At 36.5% G+C, this 19,316-nt stretch overlaps 2 protein-coding genes across 3 annotated transcripts in view; one reads left to right on the top strand and one right to left on the bottom strand.

The window, feature by feature from the left end:
- Window positions 1-8,819, top strand: part of FAM171B (family with sequence similarity 171 member B) — an 18,339-nt gene extending 9,520 nt beyond the window's left edge. The window contains exons 7-8 of the mRNA XM_085321113.1: window positions 603-726; window positions 1,054-8,819. Coding sequence (XP_085177239.1) covers window positions 603-726; window positions 1,054-2,386 — 1,457 coding nt within the window. The 3' untranslated portion in view covers window positions 2,387-8,819. The remainder of the gene's footprint in view (window positions 1-602; window positions 727-1,053) is intronic.
- On the bottom strand, window positions 6,087-19,316 carry ZSWIM2 (zinc finger SWIM-type containing 2). Of its 2 annotated transcripts, XM_085321850.1 has the most exons (9): window positions 19,129-19,316; window positions 18,924-19,000; window positions 17,677-17,717; window positions 15,899-16,115; window positions 15,515-15,766; window positions 14,467-14,551; window positions 13,526-13,647; window positions 12,107-12,260; window positions 6,087-10,478 (listed from the first exon to the last, which is right to left on the bottom strand). In XM_085321850.1, exons 1-9 carry the CDS (start codon window positions 19,270-19,272, stop codon window positions 9,810-9,812), a joined length of 1,761 nt encoding a protein of 586 aa, XP_085177976.1. In that variant the 5' UTR covers window positions 19,273-19,316; the 3' UTR covers window positions 6,087-9,809. The 2 variants fall into 2 exon arrangements, with proteins under 2 accessions (XP_085177976.1, XP_085177983.1); XM_085321857.1 differs by lacking the exons at window positions 13,526-13,647; window positions 14,467-14,551 and having other exon boundaries at window positions 19,129-19,226.

The following is a 19,316-nucleotide window of genomic DNA, read 5'->3' as shown; positions in this document are numbered from 1 at the left end:
AAAGTTATGTATGTTTACAGTATTGCATCTTTTTGAAGAAACCTATAAGGGAATAGTGACTATAAAGATTTAAAAATCAGCTGGGCTATGTATCCCTTATTCCTGAGGATCATATATGACATGAGGAAATGCAACAAAGAAATTAGACTTGGGTAGAGTGAGTCCCAGTGGATGCTATATTATTTAGATCTGTGTGTTTGGATTTTGCTAATTCATGTGCAGACATTCTTGCAGGAGATGTATCAAAATTTAAAATAGATAGCTCTTCTGAACAGAAGCACTGAACAGAAAATGTGGACCATGTTTTTAAATAAGTTTGGACATCTACTTCCACTGCAACTTGACTGAAATTGAGTAGATGTCATGGCAGCGCTTCAGTGTTTGACGTGGACCCTTGAAGATCTGTTGTACGTAACTGTAGCTCACGTATTTTCAAGTTTGCTGAAACAGCAAAGTGAAAAGGGAGGAAATTAAATAGCGCTATAGGAGCACAGAATCACTAGAAAAGTGCAGGTTAGTTTATCAGAGACAGGTTTACACATTAAGCAAAATTCTTTGGTTTTTGAATGCTAATTCTTACCTGTTTTTGTTTGAAAATCTAGAATCCATTATTAGTGCAGTTTCCAAGGACATAACAGCCTATCACACAGTGTTTCTTACAGCCATTTTGGGAGGTACTGTTGTCATTATCGTTGGATTTTTTGCTGTTCTTCTCTGTTACTGCAGGTAAGTAAAAACAAAGTTGTAATAAGCTCAGCATGAACGGAATTTAAGGATAGTAAGTAGTCTTTTTAACTTGAGACTTGTTTCCCTAGCAGTATTCAAAAAGGTGTTTCCTCCTTCAGACATTTTGTTCGCTTAATACACTAAACTCTAATAYAGCATAGCCTGTATTTCTTTAATAATTTCACTGATTACAGAACTTCGTTTTAAGTTTGTGACATCATATTTCACTAGTARCTTTTTAAGCCAAATCTAATGTTCAGATACTGTAGTCAACGGTCCAGTATTTCCTAGTGTGTTCTACAGTTATCTTGCATTTCTTTTGCATAGGGACAATTTTGGTTGCACACAAAAGAAGGAAAAAAATACAACTAGGCTGGAGGTCATAAAAAAAGACCAGACAACATCAACAACTCACATAAATCACACCAGTGTTGTCAAGGGGTCTTTAAAGCTAGAAGATAAGTCACAGTTATATGCACCGAAGATTTCTTCATACAGCCCGCAAAGACAGGCATCTGCAGAAACAGAAGATGGAAAATCAAGGGACAATTTTAACATCTACACAGAGGATGCTTCTTATCAGTCATCCTGTCAAACTAGTCAGTCCAGAAATGCAACCCATGCCTTGGAGCCTAATGCTGGAGTTAGACACTTACAGCAGCCAAAGCATATCAACAGTATTTCCCAGGCTGCAAAGGACATTCAAGACCAAAACAGATACCTTCCACTGAAAGAGGAAATGTATGGCATTTCCCATATTCCAGAACATCTAATGCATATTTACAATCACCCGATTGCTGTTCTTCAAACCTCTGACCTTTTCCACTCACCAGAACAAATGCATGCAGCTAAATCAGCAACTTTGCCAAGAAAAGGGCAGTTAGTATACAGCCCCATGATGGAACCCATGAATCGAGACAGCTACATGCAAACGCTACCCAAAATGCCAGGACATTCTCATCCACAGCCTTCTGTCTGCAGAGATGAAAAAAGCACATTAGATGGTCAACAGTGCTTATCCTCTCAAACATCAAACTGGAGCCGGTACACTAATAGCTTACTGGAATCTGTCTCTGTTCCTGGGACACTGAATGAAGCAGTTGTAATGACTCCATTTTCGTCTGAACTTCAAGGTATTTCAGAACAAACATTACTGGAACTCTCTAAAGGAAAACCATCTCCACACCCTCGAGCATGGTTTGTGTCCCTAGATGGAAAACCAATAGCTCAGGTGAGACATTCCTTTATAGATCTGAAAAAGGGCAGAAAAACAGAGAGTAATGACACTAGTCTGGACTCTGGTGTGGACATGAATGAGCATCATCCTGGTAGGAAACTGGAGAGAGAGAAAACTTTCATTAAAAATATGCCTCATTCYAAGATCCTGTACTTGGAAGATCTGGATTTGAGTAGCAGTGAAAGTGGAACCACTGTTTGCACTCCAGAGGACCAGGCTGTAAGACACATTCTGGATGGAGGGAATGGRCCTGACACAGAACAGCATGATGAAGAAGGTCTAAGAAGAAAAGCTGTAACAGGAAATCGTGAGTCTAGCATCCCTCTAGCTAAAAAAAGGGATAGACCACCTATCACAAAAAGAGATAGCAAAACCAATATTTGGAAGAAGAGAGAGGAAAGACCGCTTATTCCGATAAATTAAAACACAATGTGCTTTGTGTTGTTGCTCTCCCTGCTGGTTAATGCCCTCTGGGTTTCATGTGTAATTCTGCAGTGTTGGGTTTACAATAGAAACATTGTTTTCTAGTGTCAAGAAAAGTTACATTTTTTTTTTAATATGCAGACTGAGTTACTATAAATTCAACTGAGCAGTTGATATTCAGTGTTATTTGTTAACAGAGAAATGCTATGGTTAAATTTTTTCAGTTCCGACTTTTGCTGACAGTATAGGGAAGGGCCACGTTTTAATTAGCCTGTCGTTCTTGGATGCATCCCTTGGAATGCACAGTGAGAAATGTAGGCACATCTTAAGTTTTTTATACTTCTTGCGAATGTGTTGGTAGAGTGGTTAATGCCATTTCCCAGCCTTGTTCCTAATAAACGTGACCATCTGTACAGTATTTTATATGTGACCTTTTGTAAGGATATGTCACTACCACTTTGTATAAAGTTTCATAAATTAGTCTCAAGACACCAGCAGATGAGCTCTGTTGGATTTATCAGCAAGCTCTACAGGAGTACTGCCCTCTGTGTGCCCCCCAACGTGCGAAAGGTTGCTGCTGTTCCCTACAGTGGTGGCAGAAGAAGTGTACAAGTTCTGTGGCCACTGCTGTTCACAGTCCCTGCTGTCTTAACTTAAAATGTTACCCTTTCAGTTTAACCTGCTTTGTTGCGAACTGCGGATGTCGAAGATCAGCATCTGCTATGATGTGTCTGCCTCCAGCAGAAGAGGACTGCTGCTACTTCTGCTTCCAGTGGGCTTGTTTTGGCTTCATTACCAGTATCTTCTGTTTTGCATGCTGTTGAGCCAGTTGTGCTCTGAATCATAGTCTTCGACTCCTGCAGATTTATAAGTTAAGGTAGAGTGTGGCCCATAATGAAAAAGTATGCAAGTTTAGACAAATTACGCTTTTGAAATAGATTTCTGTAATGGGAAAGATCATCATTGTTGCTTTTTATTTTATGTTTAAAAAAATGGAAGATCATCAGAGGTTTATGTGCCTACATTTTGCCAGCCTGAGCTACTTTTGTCCTAGGCTGTGCATCACAGGGGGGTTAAACAGACTTTTATGAAATTTTTAAAATGAGCATGAGGAAGCGGATCTCGAAACGTGGTCTGTAACACAAAATAAATACTGCTTATAACTCATCTTGGAGTTAAATGATACCAAAAGTCATGAATGCATGATATGTAACTAAGATATGTACAGAGGAAGGAAAAGGCCATCAGAATAATCTTTATTTTTAATGTTCATCTTGTCAAAGTGATAGATTCAAATTTGGCTAACAGAAAAGTAAACATGCTCCTTAATGTGCTTTGTATAGTAGTATAGTCTTTCTGTGGCTTTTAGGCTACTTTCCTGATGAARTAAGTCCCAGCATTTTGGCTTTGGCAGTTTGATTATAAATATTTCCTGAATAATCTACAGTGCTTAAGGTTCTATACTAAGACCCAAACGTCCTATGCCTGTTCCTAAATTCAGGGGTCAGGTGCACTCCATGGTCTGCCCTGCAGTACTGATGCACCTGCCCCATTATTTGCCATTAATGAACACACTGTGGCKCTCTCTGTGCCCATACTTCAGGATTTCTTTCCACAGAAAAGCTGGGCATGCAAGGAGAAGAAAACGCGTATCTAGATCCAGCCCGAACTTGCAGTCAGGATGTGGCAAAAGGTGGCACTCAAGAGTGGGGAAATACCCTGTGCAGCTGGGCTTCTGGGAGCGTTCACTCAGGAGACACTGCTGTTAAACAGGCCTGTTCTTCTGGGGTTGTCTGGAACTGTTTCTAGAGTATGCGAAGTAACCTGGATGGTAATAGCAGCACATTTGAATGTCTGACTTTCTCTAGTACGCAGTTGCTTCGTGATGATATTCCTGTTGAGTTCACAAATGTGAAAGTGCAAAGTAAGTTAGAGGTGTGTGCAACTAAATCTGTAATTTTGTTTTGCCAAAAGAATTGGATTTAATTATACAATTCATCTTCTTTAGAGATAAGGATGGCTTGCCAGATTAGCATACCTTAGGTACTAATTTTTAGTTAACTAATTCATTATTCCTCTACAGAATGTGTTTTTACAACAGATATTTATTGAGTGCCATCGGGTTTTGTCTTACTTTAGCACCTCATACAGTGCTGTTTTTATCCTTTGCTTTGTTACATATATTAGGAGTCTGTTAAATTTTGAATATAGGCACACATTTAGGCTGAAAGATTATTTGACTTTAATGTTTAAAATTCCCTTCTCTTAGACTTGCTTCACTTCTGATGAGTCCCTTTTCCAAAAGCCAAAAAAGAATACTATATATTCTGTGAAACAAACAGAAAATCCCTGCCAAGCTAAATGGTTTTGAGATATCAATCARTATTAAATTGATATGTCTCTACATACCATTTTGTTTACCTACAGTAATTTAAATATATTGCAGATCCTTTGTGTTTTTAATGCATTGTTTCATAATACATACCAAAAGGAAGTAATTCCTCAAACTTGTATCATTAAAAAATTAAAACACTTTGTATATGCARTTTCAAAGGAATGAAGTCTTGCACTCCAGCATACCTATTTTGCATCAGAATAGGTATTTTTTCACCAAAGAAGGATTAGAAATGTTGAGAAGCTCAGCTGTAAGTTTAGGATTTCAGAAGAACTATGCCTGAAGATGTACTGATTTAGTGCAGATTTTTGCCTGCTACGCTTGCTGACTCGGACTACGGCGGATTTCAGTTTTGTACCATCATTCTTAGATCATACTTAGCTCTAACACTGAAAGTCGGAAGGGAATAGACCTTGCAAGAGCTGCGTGCTGCTAGGCTTCTCAGGAGCAGGAAGAAAAATAGAATAAAGCTTTCTGGAAAATATGCATCTCATTACATATATAGAAATGACCTATCTGTATATAAAGCACCTGTCCTTATAGGTTCTGAAACAGCTGTAGCATGTCTCTGGCCGTACACCTCACTTCAGGATCTTTGTGGCCTGGTACGCTACTAGAACTTTGCTCCCGCCTTGTCTAATGTGGGTGTGGGCATTTTTTTTAGTGAAGTAGTTAAATTGTTCAGGGATTAAATTGCTAGTACTTAATTTCTGGGGAGTGTACGCTGGCRGTCCTGATAATACCGTTTTCAAGACTGCCTTGTTGCCTACTGTTGCTTTCATCCAGGCCAGTCAAGCAATGGCTGTATTTGCCTTCTTTGTAGATCCCATACGCCAGCTTTTCTGTGTGTAACTTGCCAGCATTTGCCACATAATGTCTTATGCTGCTGGTAATGCTTCAAAAGGTTTTGCTTAAGTCTAGTTTTAGATTAAAAGCAAATACATAACCTGTTTCCCGTGTCAGAATACGGGAAACTAGTCTGCAGAGTGGAATTATTGGCTACAGTTTTATCTGGCAAGTCAAATGCTGTGTGAAAAAGTTGAAGTGGCTAAGCACACAATGACAGGGAATTCTTCCTTGACCCTATCATGAGCATTAAATCTTTGATTTTAAAAATCTATATATAATTGTACAATAATTAAAATTATACTTCATATTTACATTCAGTATTTATAAAGTGTGTTGCCTAAGTCTTCACGTTCCAGCTGTATGTTAAAATTTATGCACTGGAAACCCATGTTACCTCTTAGCGACTGGAATTCTTTTTGTATTTACAACCATTAAAAAATGGAGTTTAGGACAACACTGCGTTCTAGAAACCTTTATTCCAGAGATACTGTACATGATGTGTACATAGGTACAAAGGTAGAAAGATAAAACATTATCCTGAAATTTCTCTTTGTGGTCACACTAGTGCTTGTCTGTATTTCTACATATAGAATCTATATTATTTTTATATGAGAATCTGTATGAATCAAAGACGATGCTGGCTTAATATTTCAACTCTAATGCAGRGCTAAACTGCCAGCACTAAAATTATGTCTATACAAGAAATAATAGTATAGATTCATGACAAACTGCTCCCAGAGAGCCCATGGAAACATTCAGAGGTTTTGATTTCTTTGAATCTGGAGGCTGATTGCCTTGAGAATAAGAGAAGTGGCCTGTGACTGAGGCAACATAAACCCCTGTCAGGGAGACGTTGCGGGGGTGAATGGAAGGGTACAGCTTCTTTCTGATGCTTATTTTCAGTCTGGTACTTGGGCTTCTGTGGAATTGGTTCTTTTTAAAGAACACAAARGTTTGTGAGCATTATGTTTTAATTCTTCACAAGATGCTTTTTGCACCACCATCTCTTGAAAAAATGTCACTTGGAACCATGTGTACATGTATAAAGTATTTACAGACTCAAGACTAAACTATGTCTCACGTTTAYGATGAAAGGTGGTTAATAAACTTGAATATGCTTTCTCCCCTGTGGTTACAATACAAAATGTTGAGATTCTTCTTTTCTTGCCCAAGTGCAKTACTGGCTCCAGATCTTACCTGGTTTTGATGAAGTAGCAGACAGATTTAGCCTAGGCCTGTTTATGCAAAATTAGCTGTGTGGCTCAGATTACTTTGGTGTATCATAAATCAAGGGAAGTGATCAAATCAAATAACATATAGCTTCATGCACGGTAATCCTATGTTCCCTAGAATAAGCTATTTGGAAGTAGCTTACTGATTGCTATCAAATACAGGTACTACAGAATTCAAAAGAGGGARTAATTTCAAAGAAAAAAAAATCTATTTGATTTGAAAATAAAAATCTATATAGTACTACCAGAAAATAATGGAGAACCCTATGTTTGGTATCATACAAACCTGAAAGCACAAATGGATTTGATGGTTTACCAATGCAGATCCAGAAAAGATGACACACAAAATAATTTGGGATGAAAGCATTTAGTTGTTTGCTTTGCTTTTGTCCAGTAATTTGTACCAAAGAGGATGAAATGAATGGACACTAGTCTAAACTGTTCTCATTAGTTAAAAGCAAAGTACGTTAATAGTATTACTAATGTAGCAATGTGCAAATTAAAATGCAGTGCACTACATCCACTGTCTGCTGCTGCATATGAAATATTGCATATATGGAAAATACGACAATAAATTAGCCTGCTGAAGTGCCTTTCTCCTTCATCAGACTTATTTTACCAGTGGGACACCTGACTATCTGAAAAGCACACGTGTATATTTTTTTGTTAGCCAAAGCCCCCAATTCATACTTAAATTATGTAACTTTTATAATATTTTTAAAAGCAGATCTAGTGTTTTTATGTTGGAATACTGACTCCCCCATGTTGTAATCCCATCTTTTTGTATTTTATGTTTGAAAAGGGGGAAAAAGTGTATCTGTAGTAATCTGAAGAGCTGTATCTTTTAAAAATGTACATGCAGGATTTGATTCAATTTAAGCTAAAAGTAAGCATTTTGAAATCACTCGATTTATAGGTATGATTTTAACTTCAAAAACAAAATTAATATACTATTTATATATGCAAGTTACTAGTTTAATAAAAACCCTTTTTCAGCTCCTAACCTTCCTGGCCAGTAGAAGCAGAAAGTTTATGGAGTTAGATACTCAATTCTTCTTACAGTCCTAGAACCAAACTGTATCTCATCTGGGAGTCTAACCTGCATTGTTTACCTAACCCAAGCATCGACAGGTTTGCTTTTTTTTTTTTTTTTTTTTAATAGTAGTTCATACTATTTTGTGCCATTCTTCTAACACTAGGCCTGCATATTTTTGTTACAGAATTAAATTGAAAAATGTGAGGGTTTCTTAATGACTTTAATCTGAGCTTTGTTTTCTTTTAAAAGCAATATTCCATGTTTTTTGTTTTAAAAAATTTTTTTTGAAGCTATATATTTTGTAAGCCTGGCAGAAGAAACTGTCATAATGCTTAAAACTAGCACTCTCAGCTTAAAATTATTTTACCAAATGATTTTTTTTTCAGTTAAGATTCTTTGAAAATTTGTATACTCTCCCTTCCCAAATATACTGGTATGTTGTTCCTCATTTCAACTGATGTAATTCATTTGAAGCACTTGTTGCTCTTCAGTCTGTATTATAACAATAAGTAAATATTTTCACAGCATCCTGGTATTGTGTAGAAAGGCACTTTTTAGTGCTCGTTAGAGTATGAAGCCTCATTAAAACCCATCTTGGAAGTGCTGAAGCGTAGATGAGCTGATGGCACTGGGCTGTGGTCACCACCTTGCATTTTTGAGCTGTACATTCAAACAAGCACTTCATTTTTTTGGTAATAATTTTCAGAAACACACGAACACTGTAATACTATATTGTTCATTTGAAAGATGCTTAATATTCACCATTTTTAAAAAGTATTTCTATCTTTTTATATTTTGTCAGAGGTGTCTTCATTTCTCAGTGTATTTCCTACAGTATTAATGTATTTGTTGCTGAAAACGTAACTAAGATTTGTAAAATGTTATAGCTTATGCAATATAATAAATAGTTTTTAAAAGTTATCAATGTTTTAATTTTTATTTAAATGCCCCTGAAGTCATAAACTGTCCAGGAACATACCTGTCTCACTACACACTTTATTTGATAAATACCACTAAAAACATATATTTCTTTGATTGCCATCATTCCAGTTGTAAGACTGTTATTGTCCTCATTCTCAAAAATTTATCAGTTCTTAATTTAGTCAGTGCCTGTTCCGTTTCTACTGAAGACAGACATTTATATCCACTTTAAATCTGATCCCTGTTTCTTGGGTAGGGCAGCCAGATGTGGGAGCTGGGATTATTACTTTAATGATGGGCTTAAATATTTATTATACTTATTGGGAATAAGTATAATATGATGAAATGACATGGCTGAATTTAGTATATTGCCATTTAAGAAATAATTTTTAGGTTCAGTAATTCTTTGGCTTGGCTATATATATGCAACTGAAAATGCCAGAGTTTTCTGTTTACCATTTGGAAGCTTAGCTCCTCCTTTGAGCACTAGATATCATTAAACTATAGTATATAGTTTAGTRTATATCTTTCAATACTTATTGAGATAATAAGCAGCAGCTTTTCTGTGTTAGACTGTTTTTTGTTATTACTCACTGAAAACAGTAGATTTGATACTGTTACTTTGGCAATGTTAATATTGGTTTGGCTTCGTTTATTACAGCTCTGAGTAAGATACTTTAACTGATCTTTCAAGAATATAAAAGCTTTTTGCATTTTACTCTATAAAGAAATGTAAGTCTTTTGATTGAAGGTTAAAATGAGAAATAGTGTCAATTTTACAGGTGTATGACTTTTTTTCCTACAACACATTACACCAGCCGTATCAGTTCCTGTGTTTATTTTAGCAGATTTAGTCTGAACGTTTCGCACAGCACCGAGTTGAATTTTGTAGTAGCAATAGTTGATGACATTTGATTATTCATTTATTAACTTGTTTTGTGTTCTCTAAGAACTCTTATGTATGGAGTAAGAAAGCAACATACAGCTATATTATCTAAACCAAGATAATCGTGAGCTGGTATGTAGTGGAATTCCCTCCAATAGCAGATCTGTGTTTGCTGCTTTAATGTTCAGATGATTATGCTTAGGTGGTCGTCTTGTTAAAAGCCTGCTTTGATGGTTGGCATTTCTCACATCCTTATCGTCCCTTTTTGAGGAATGGCTTGCTGCACCCAGATTGATTTCAAAATTCAACTCCCTGGGATATCTTAGAATTGTGGAATTATCACAGTCCGTATCTTTTTTAAAAGGAGCTACTTTGTTCRCGTTGCTACAGTCAAAATGGTATGGGCCTCTCTCAGCGTTAYGAGTGTCATCCTTTCTAGATCTAATGGTATCTGAATTCCTGGAAAATGATGTCTCAAAAGAGCTTAGAGAGTCTGGCACATCTTTGTTATAAAGTTTCTTGAACCTACTTTCAGAACTTTCTGATGTATGTTCAGATAGTGATTGCTTGAGAAATAATCCATTTCCAGATACAAAAATTTCTGGTTCCGCTTGCTTTGCAAGTTTGCTAACATTTCTATGAGAACCTGTTGGGTGGATTTCATGTTTGGCTGGTGTATCCTTCCAAATCAGAGGATTGTATAYAACATACTCATCAATAGGACATGTATTTCTTTGGTGCAGTAGCCAGCTGTCAATACATTCCCTATGAAACTTAAAAAAAAATAAATAAATAAAAGTCAGCTGTTGCATGATAATACTTTTCAGCTAAGTATGGGCCAATCAATTGATTGCTCTTGCATATAACAGTAATTCAAAAAAGCCTCTTCTCCGAGTTGATGTGTGCAAACCCAGACTAACTTTGTTGTTCACCAGGGGGCTATGTTGCTGATCTATATGATTAGTAGATTCTAAACTTTGGATACAGATAGACTGAATAAAGTTAGCTAAGTTTTACTAAGTGCTGTAAACTGACATATAAATCACACTTCTTCAGGTGGTTCAATAATCAAGTGACTTCAACAAAATTTTGCAGAAATATAATTACATACATGTTCACTAATCAAAGAATCGGTGCTGATTCTGCTAACCTTCCCTTTCAGCCCAATTCTGKTTTTTTATCCATATCAATTGTGGATCTAAAGGGCATTAACTACTGAGATTGTAAAAGACCCTGCAAGTGAACAAATCAAGGGGTTGGATTTATTTTGCTGCTATCATGTCATCAATGAAGAAATACTTCTAGCCAGGTAAGCTAGCTTTATTTAAATAAATCTGAAAAGGGGTATCTTCTGTGGACTTGTTTACAGGTGCTGGTACAAACTAACAAAGATGAACCTGACAGGTCAGTTGGGTAATATGTAATTCTACATTTTGAAATTTACTGCGACTTGCACAAGGCTCTCCATACTCAAGACAAACTCATCTCCTGCAAAAAGCACTGAGACAAATCGAGGCTGCGCGGCTAAATATTTGAAATTAGGAATTTCTCAGCAGACTTCTCAGCAGATATAAATATGTTTCTCAAAGGCTGGCAGGGTGCTAACTCAGTATGATACTAGCTCAGGATCACAGAAAGCAGCTGCTTAATTTGGCTTCAGCCCATCAAATAGCAAACTTGGACAGACGATATTTCAGCATTTCAATACCCTAGAGAGATTAAATCTTTGYAAAATAACAGTATCTAGTCTAAATTTTTAAATGTTTAAATTTKGCTCTAGAGGCTACTGAGTTCTTGCTGAATGCATTGGGAATTGGAGGAAAATGAATAGTGAACCGAACTCAACCCCTAAACAAAAGTGCAATGAAGTGAAATACGTGCAGCCACTGCTTCCCATGTTATTCACAATTTGTTCTGTAGAGAAGTAAATATCAATAACAAGGAACTGTGAAGAGCATGTGAATTGTCATTAATACTCATACAGTATACGTATCTTTGACACAATACTTGTTCTGAATATTTTTCACATTGTCTGAGCTCCAAGGATAAGAAAGCAGAGTGAATTAGTTGAGTCTGGCTCATCACTAAGAGAGAATCGCATATCAAACCATTTCAATATGCTGTTCCCTGCCATCAGTTTGTACAAACTGCTTTTAGATGCCACTTCCGACCAGTATGCTTCCTGTGTCTTAAAGCAGATACTAAGACTTCAGCATACAGTTAAACCAGCATGCAAATTTCCAAAATAGCCACCTGAACACCCTTMTCTATGGTGCCTTGAGGGTTCGGTTAAATTATGTACTGGAAGGTATCAGTGTGAATTGTGGAAAAACTGTTTTGCTACAAGCTAACAGGTTAAGATTTAGTTCTTTAACATTTAGAGGAATTTGTTTTCTCTTACCTTATGATTGCATGGTAGGAGTCTTACATGCTGACCAAGGTGAAAGGGCTTCAAGCAGCGTCTACACTGAATACCTGCAGCAAGTAAATGRCTATGTTTTCCAACTAAAATGTTGGGTAAAGATTTTACAATGCTCTTTGGGGTACAACTAGTCCTAAAACAAAACAAACAAAAAGCAGTTGAGTGAACTAGGAGAAACAGCAAATAAAACTGAATACTTAAGAATGGTAAGTTTACTTTTGATAGAAATTTCTCTTTAATAGCACCTTTAATTGTTGAATAGGATAAACAAGCCTCTAAACCACAGCCACTCCAGTGATGTTGATCTTATTATGACAGACATGAGTGGACACACCTCCCAAAAAACTAATATGCTTATTTAGCCTGAACAGCTGCATATTGGCCATTAAATTTTACCCAKTAATTTCTACGTCAATTTCTCTGAACAGGAAGTACAAAACTTTCCATGACTCAAGCTCAGAATTTGTAACAGGGTCAAGAAATTAACCCAAATATTCTAATCGCTTGCAAAACTACCTTTGTTTTGAAATTATGTGGGATCACATCTTGCTTTCATTTGGATCCAGATTCTTAATTACAGCCCTTAAACCTAATCCTGTAGTCTGCTTTAGTAGTAAGTAGCATTCTTCTAGTTTTTAATTACAAGCRAACAATGTTTGCGTAAATATCTCTGTAAATCATTCTTTTTAGTAGGCTTTTAAAATAGTTTTGACAAAGGAGTAAGGCAGAGATAAAAGTCTGATCAACTTTAAAATGGTGGTGAAGGTTTTTATATTGTATAAAAGAATGACTACCCAGAAGAGATGTTCATAATACAAATGTGCAGAAATATCTGTGGGCTTTAATTTGGATAGTACCAGTTCATTTCTGAGATGATTCTGGAATGTGACTTTCTGAGGTTTTCTGTATGTTGATCTTTTATGCATGCAGCAACTACATCAGGTACTACTGTCTTCCTGGTGAGAAGCCTTGTATATTGATGTGGCAGATACAGGGAAGAGCAAAAGCTTTTGTTTCTCTGTATGATGTGTTTCACTGCTATACAATAAAGCTATCAGTTCTCATCAGCATTTGTTATGCCAGTTTTTTAGGAATGAAAAATTGATGGCTTTTTTTTAAATACTGTTAACCAGGGATATTTTGAATCTGAAAACTTTAAATATTTTTCAGTATTTGTAGTGTAAGTTTCTAAATTATATTAAAATAATTAGTTTGCAAAGTACAATTAATTATAACTATTTTATGATGATTTGTTGCTTTATTAGAAGTATTAATTACTACGTACTGTTTTAAAATTATTGTTCAATAGTAATTATTTTTTCAGATACTGCTGAAGTAAAGAAACTGTTTAGAGAATTCTTCTAATAAAAAACAGTATGGAAAAAGACTAACTCTTACTTCTCCTGAAGATTTAATACTGCTTCGTTAGAATTATTTCCTGGATTAAAGCTTTTAAATTTTCCTCCTTGGGCTGATAATTCTGAAAGCTGTTCTAGAGATCTCCACCTCTTATTTCTCTTCTGTAAGATGCAAAAGTAATTGAGACAAGCTGAACACAAGATACAAACTCTCTTGTAAATGATGGAAAGAAGAGCTAAGAACAATTCAACAAATTTGTTTCCYAACTATTTTTACTGAGGCAAATACAACTAACAGGCATCTTARGTGAAATCTCTTGTTCAAACTACTGCAAAACCTGAAACAAAAGGCATCTGAAGTCTTAAACTAAGACTTGAAGAAATTAAACAACTCATGAAGCAAACTTGAAGAGTTAATATTTCTAGAAATCTAGAGACRAAGTGGTAGCAAAATTAAATTCAAAGACAAGTTTAAATGTATCTGTTTACAGTTGTTATGGTAACCTGAATTCACTGATTTTCACAGCTCTGACTGTGAAACCTAATGGTAAAAAAGAACCGGCTATCTGTAGAATAGTACAAACTCACAGTGAAACACTTGAGCTCCTTAATTTTGTGGCTTCCTTGCTCTAGTTCTAGGCCTTGTCATTTACTTTGGGTTACTGTGACACTTTTTTTGCATCACCTTGCCAACTACAAGGCCTTATCCATATAAAGAAACTAGAAAGGTAGGTTAAATAAACTAAGRTGTATTTGCATCTGCTGTCCACATGAGTGCCACAATTATAATTTACGCAGGCAGAGGATAACTACCTCTTTTAGTTTAAGGTGTTAAATTTTCATATCTCAGTATCCTTCTACATATTGCTTTTAGATAAATCTAATTCAATGCAGGTTCTGCATGATTTGTTTAAGGAAAATGAGATCAATTAATACTGTATAGGTCAGGGTAGGATACAAAAAAGAAAACCTGTCTGGTACCTGTCTGAAGACAAAAACATGTGGAGGGTGGCAAAAGCTAATGAAACATTCATGACATAGGTGATACTCAATACACTCAGTGCACCTAAAAGGAAAAACAAAAACACAGAGTAAGGAGTTAGGATAACAAATAGTTAGCATTTCCCGATACAGGAATAGTTAAATTTACTAGTTGGAAAAGGACAATCCCAAATACATTCTACAGAATTGTTTTGAAGATGTACTGCACAGAAAGTGAGTTTGAAAAATTTTATGCTTCAATGCTTTTTATGCTTTTAATGCTGTCTTTACCGGTGATATTTGTTTACAAATATGGCACACATTGTGTATGTCTGAGGGGAAAAACTCTTGGTTTTGCTGAACAACTATTATTTCTTTCATAAAGAAGTTTTTGTRGACAAGCTCTTCAGGAAAGTGTAATTTAAAGTAGAACAGAGTTTTTGCTATAAGGCTCTGTAATTTACACATGAGAATTTTTATTATTTTAAATTATTTGAGAGCTATTACAGTTTTACAGGGAAAAAATCATCTTAACCTGAAATGACCAGACATATTCTTGATATTTGATGTGAACTTGATTCAAAGCAAACACGAAGAAAAACACTGTTAGTCATGTTAGACATGACAACCTTGACAGACAATTATAGGAGTGCCACTGCTCATCTTTTCCAAGGTACTATTTAGGCAGGAAGCTAATTAAATTGCCCATGGTCTCCAATAAGTCCAGTCAGAGGAGTCCAAGCCTTCTAATAAGTAGTGGTGATTTAAGAAGCACTTCAGGTCTTCCTCAAATTGAAGACTGTTAAACCAGTAGAGAATTGTAGAATGATGAGTCATTTCACACCCCACTAGCAATTATGCCTATTATGTAGATAATTTTATAACATGTATTTTCCAGAAGTTAATTGCAGTTGAATGAGAATAATATTGTCCACTCAGTGGATGAAATTGTTCGGTTGCTTGTAATAAAGACAGAGGAATAAGCAAAAAGCTGTAAGATATATTMAAAAACATAATACTTCCAAAATCTTGATTTAAAAATACCTACTTGTAGCACCTTCCCACAATTGGAAATACTCTGCAATTATTACAAGGAATTCCAAGGTGCCTGTCCAGTCTTGCTCTCTCTGCTGCAGTCACAAGTTGACTAGAGTTTCTAAATTCTTCTAGAATGAGCTTTAAAGGTGCAAATTCTTCCCTGCAGAGTGGACACTTTACTACAGTGTCAGTCCCCAGTTCATCTTGGTAGTCAGCCCAAATTTTCATACACTTTATGTGTACATTGTTACCACAGCTGTATCTGCAGAAAACAAATGACAGTTTCCACAATCTTTCTATAAGCATAGAGAATTGAAGCTGCCTACACTAAGAGATCCTTGTAACATTCTGTAATTAGAAATACAGCAAAACAAAGAAYGAATGTATACTTAACCTGCAGTAAGTGATGGGAAGCATCATCTTTAGTAACTCCTCCTGACAAATGGGACAGACATCCTCTACACTGATTTCTTTTTGATGAATGAATCTATCATTCTCCTCATTTAATGCTTGTGAGAAGAGGGCTTGCTCAGGATTTAGTGTCTGTTCCTGTTGTAATCGCTGAAGCACATCTTCGATTTCTCTTTCCAGAAGACCCAACTTAAAAGCATCTACCAAAAGTAAGTATAAAAATTAAAGCTTTTTGGCAGAACTCTGCACTCACCTGGAATAGCTCTCCATCCATAAATTGCAGTAGGAAACATTTCTGTCAMATATATTTGGTATGTTTCAGCCCCAAAAATGTTGTACATCACTTTATATAGCTTGTACACAAATTCTTAACAACACTGCTTATGCATGTTCTCATCTAAAATGGTGTCCAAATCAAAAATGAGTCCAAGGTGTTTCTAAAGAATGAAATTTTCAAGAATAGCTTRCATTTGGTTCACTAAATACATGCATTAGTCAAACAGTGTTTCAGTCCAAAAGGCCTTTATGGAACTGTTTAAGCCCGAGTAAAAAAGTTTTCTTAATTCTAAGCAYTGGAAATGAACAGCTGTGGAAGTATTTCTAGAAATATTTTTTGGAAAAATGAAGAGCAAATATTTTTATTTCTCTAGTGGACTTTTGTACGAAAAGCTAAAATACTTTTCAAAAGCCGAAGAATTAAGCCTTGCACCCTTATTTCTGACACCACACACCATTATATACCATAGCAAAAAAATAAAGAAAGCTTCTGTTTGTGAGATGCTTGGTTTTGCATCTATACATGTCTTTTGCAGCAACTTTTTGGATGCTAGCCATTCTTTAAGGTTGATTTGTGTTTACTTGCTTTTGTTATGGCTACTACCCAGAAAAAGATACTTAGACTTATTATTTTTGGGATATTTTAAGTTATTTGTTTCCTTTTTCCATGTAAGTTCTATGAAAGGAACTATAACAAACCAGTTGAGAATCTGGCTCTTAACAGCCTAAGCCGCAAGATTTTTTAAGGAAATTATCCTGACTCAGGTCAGAAAGCTAACTTGGGTATACAGATTACACCCTCTGTGTTAAAAAGCTTTTGTTTTGGTGATACAAGGTCACAGATATCAAAATGTAAAGGATTACATTTTGTACAGCTTTCCTTCCACCTATCCCTGGAAGTCTGMGGAGGAATTTCCAAGACACTAGCAGTATTCATGGAATACTCCAGTCCAGATGCTGCCAAAGTAGAAATGTTGCCCTAAGTTAGAAAAGCCATAGCAATTATTTTAAACTACGCTGAAGGACTCTCTACAAAAAAAGTAATTAAAGATGAACTATACTTCTACAGCTAATTTCTTATAAAGTGAAGCACCAAATTTGTCTGTGACTATACTTGGTAAACTGCTAAAGTGAGCATCTTGAGAGCATTCTGGATTAACTTCAGTACAAGGTGCTTTTATAAATTAACAGCCTTTATATATATACATATATATGAAATTGTTACACTCTTTGGCTTTTTCCATGTTTACATTTTTCTTGAAACTACAGTTGTAATTAGTGACATAATAMAGAGTTTCATATCATAAAAATGAAATGAATTGGAAAATGCCTAAGAACTATTTTTTTTTGAGGTAGAGGAGGAAGAGGAAGAGAGGATAGACAACGATCTATAAACAAATTATATCCAAACTCCAGAGGATATTGCTTTGGGCATTTATAGTTGGTAAGCTCTACATGCAAGCCATAAAAGAGTCTAATACTTACATTCATGATCTCTTGGTAATCGGTACTTTTTCAGCAATATCCTACAATGTATAATCGAAATACCTAGTATGTGAAAACATCCATCTAAAGTTAGTTAGTTAGTTAGTAAAGTTAGTTACTCATTATTTCGGTTTTATAATCTAAGTGGAACAGTTAAGACTTGCTCTGACTTATGTTATCTTAAATGTAAATTGTTCAGTTTAATAAATTTAAATGAAAACCACCATCAGAGGGATAGTCCCACTCCAAGCTCATATTCCTGTCACTTTCTGAGCTTTTTGATTCCTTCAGTGACCTGGTTATTCTCACTGGACCATCAAAAAACTAACTTAGACAAAAAAGTGAGTAATTTGCTGTCAGTTTAATGAGTTTTGATTCAGCCTATCAAATTCTGAGATAAATAATACATCCATAACAGGGAAAAGAAAAGCGGACAACTACTGCTGGCAGCAGCAAATCAGTTCTGCTTGTCAGATAGGAAAAAAAATTACAAAAGTAAGTTGGTACTATTAAGATTGCAGACTTCAGCTTGTAAACTATTTTCTAGTACAGAAGAGTAATCCTTAATCACAGTTGTGCTAGCTTATTCTTGCCACTTCATACTAATGGCTGTGATTCATAATTGAATTCTGATGATATCAGGTAGTTTATCCGACCCTGAAGAATTCCTGGGTTCATTCTAAATTCTTCCCTCAGATTTATGCAGTTGTGGTTGAAGCTGCATAGGTTTCTTTATAAGTCCGTAATTATATGTGTGTGTGTGTGTGTGTGTGTATATATATATACACACACACATATATACATATATATATTATAGCCAAAAGGTAACGATCTGGATCTCATGTGACTATCTTTGATACCACATTTATTTTTGTTCCAACTCAAGCACACCTGCTCTGATATGTATTTCCTTTTTCTTTTTTCCRGCATTAAAAACAAAACAAAACAAAAAGGCACACGTTGGTAATTCCAGCATGTTACGTAGAAGCCACATATATTTTGCTCCAGTGACTGYCTCAGTTTCCTTGGCAGAAATAAATGTGACCATACAGATAGGCTCTGAGGTACTCAGCCTGTACAAAGAATCACCACACCCACACCACTCAAATTTGATGTTAAAATTTAACATCCGCGCTTGCCAGGTAACGTTTTATGGCCTTCAAGAGTTCCTAAACTGCTGCCAGCCCTCTTCCCAGCGCTGCTAGCCCTACTGCCGTGCTGCTTGGCGCCGCGGAGCACCGACTCACCAGCAGATGTGCTTGCAGAGGGCCCCCTCCTTCAGAAAGGTGGCGCAGGTGCACGAGTGAGGCTCTCCCAGGAACACCTGACAAAGAGAACAAGAAGCAGAAGACCCTAGTTATGGCCGCCGCAAGGCAGGGGAGTCGCCCCTTGCAGCAGAGTCTGGAAGAAGTGCCCGGCTCTCCCAGCCGGGGAAAGGGCGGCCGGCCGCACCCGCAGCGGCGCGCCCTCCTGGCCGTCCTCCTGCAGCAGGAAGGCGGTGGGCCCCAGCTCCCGCACGACGCGCATGGTGCTGCTCAGAGCCCGGTCCTGCTGCCGCCGCAGCGCGGCGCTCCCGCCCCCCCGCCGCCGGGGCATCGCTGCGCGGCGCCGACCGGCGTGGGGGCCAACGGCTGTACCGG

Source organism: Rhea americana, unplaced genomic scaffold (genome assembly GCF_003343005.1).
Source record: "Rhea americana isolate MKP2758 unplaced genomic scaffold, rheAme1 scaffold_12, whole genome shotgun sequence".
NCBI classification, from domain to species: Eukaryota; Metazoa; Chordata; class Aves; order Rheiformes; family Rheidae; genus Rhea; species Rhea americana.
The sequence above is the reverse complement of the archived record's forward strand: the minus strand, read 5'-3'. Positions and strand labels throughout refer to the sequence as shown.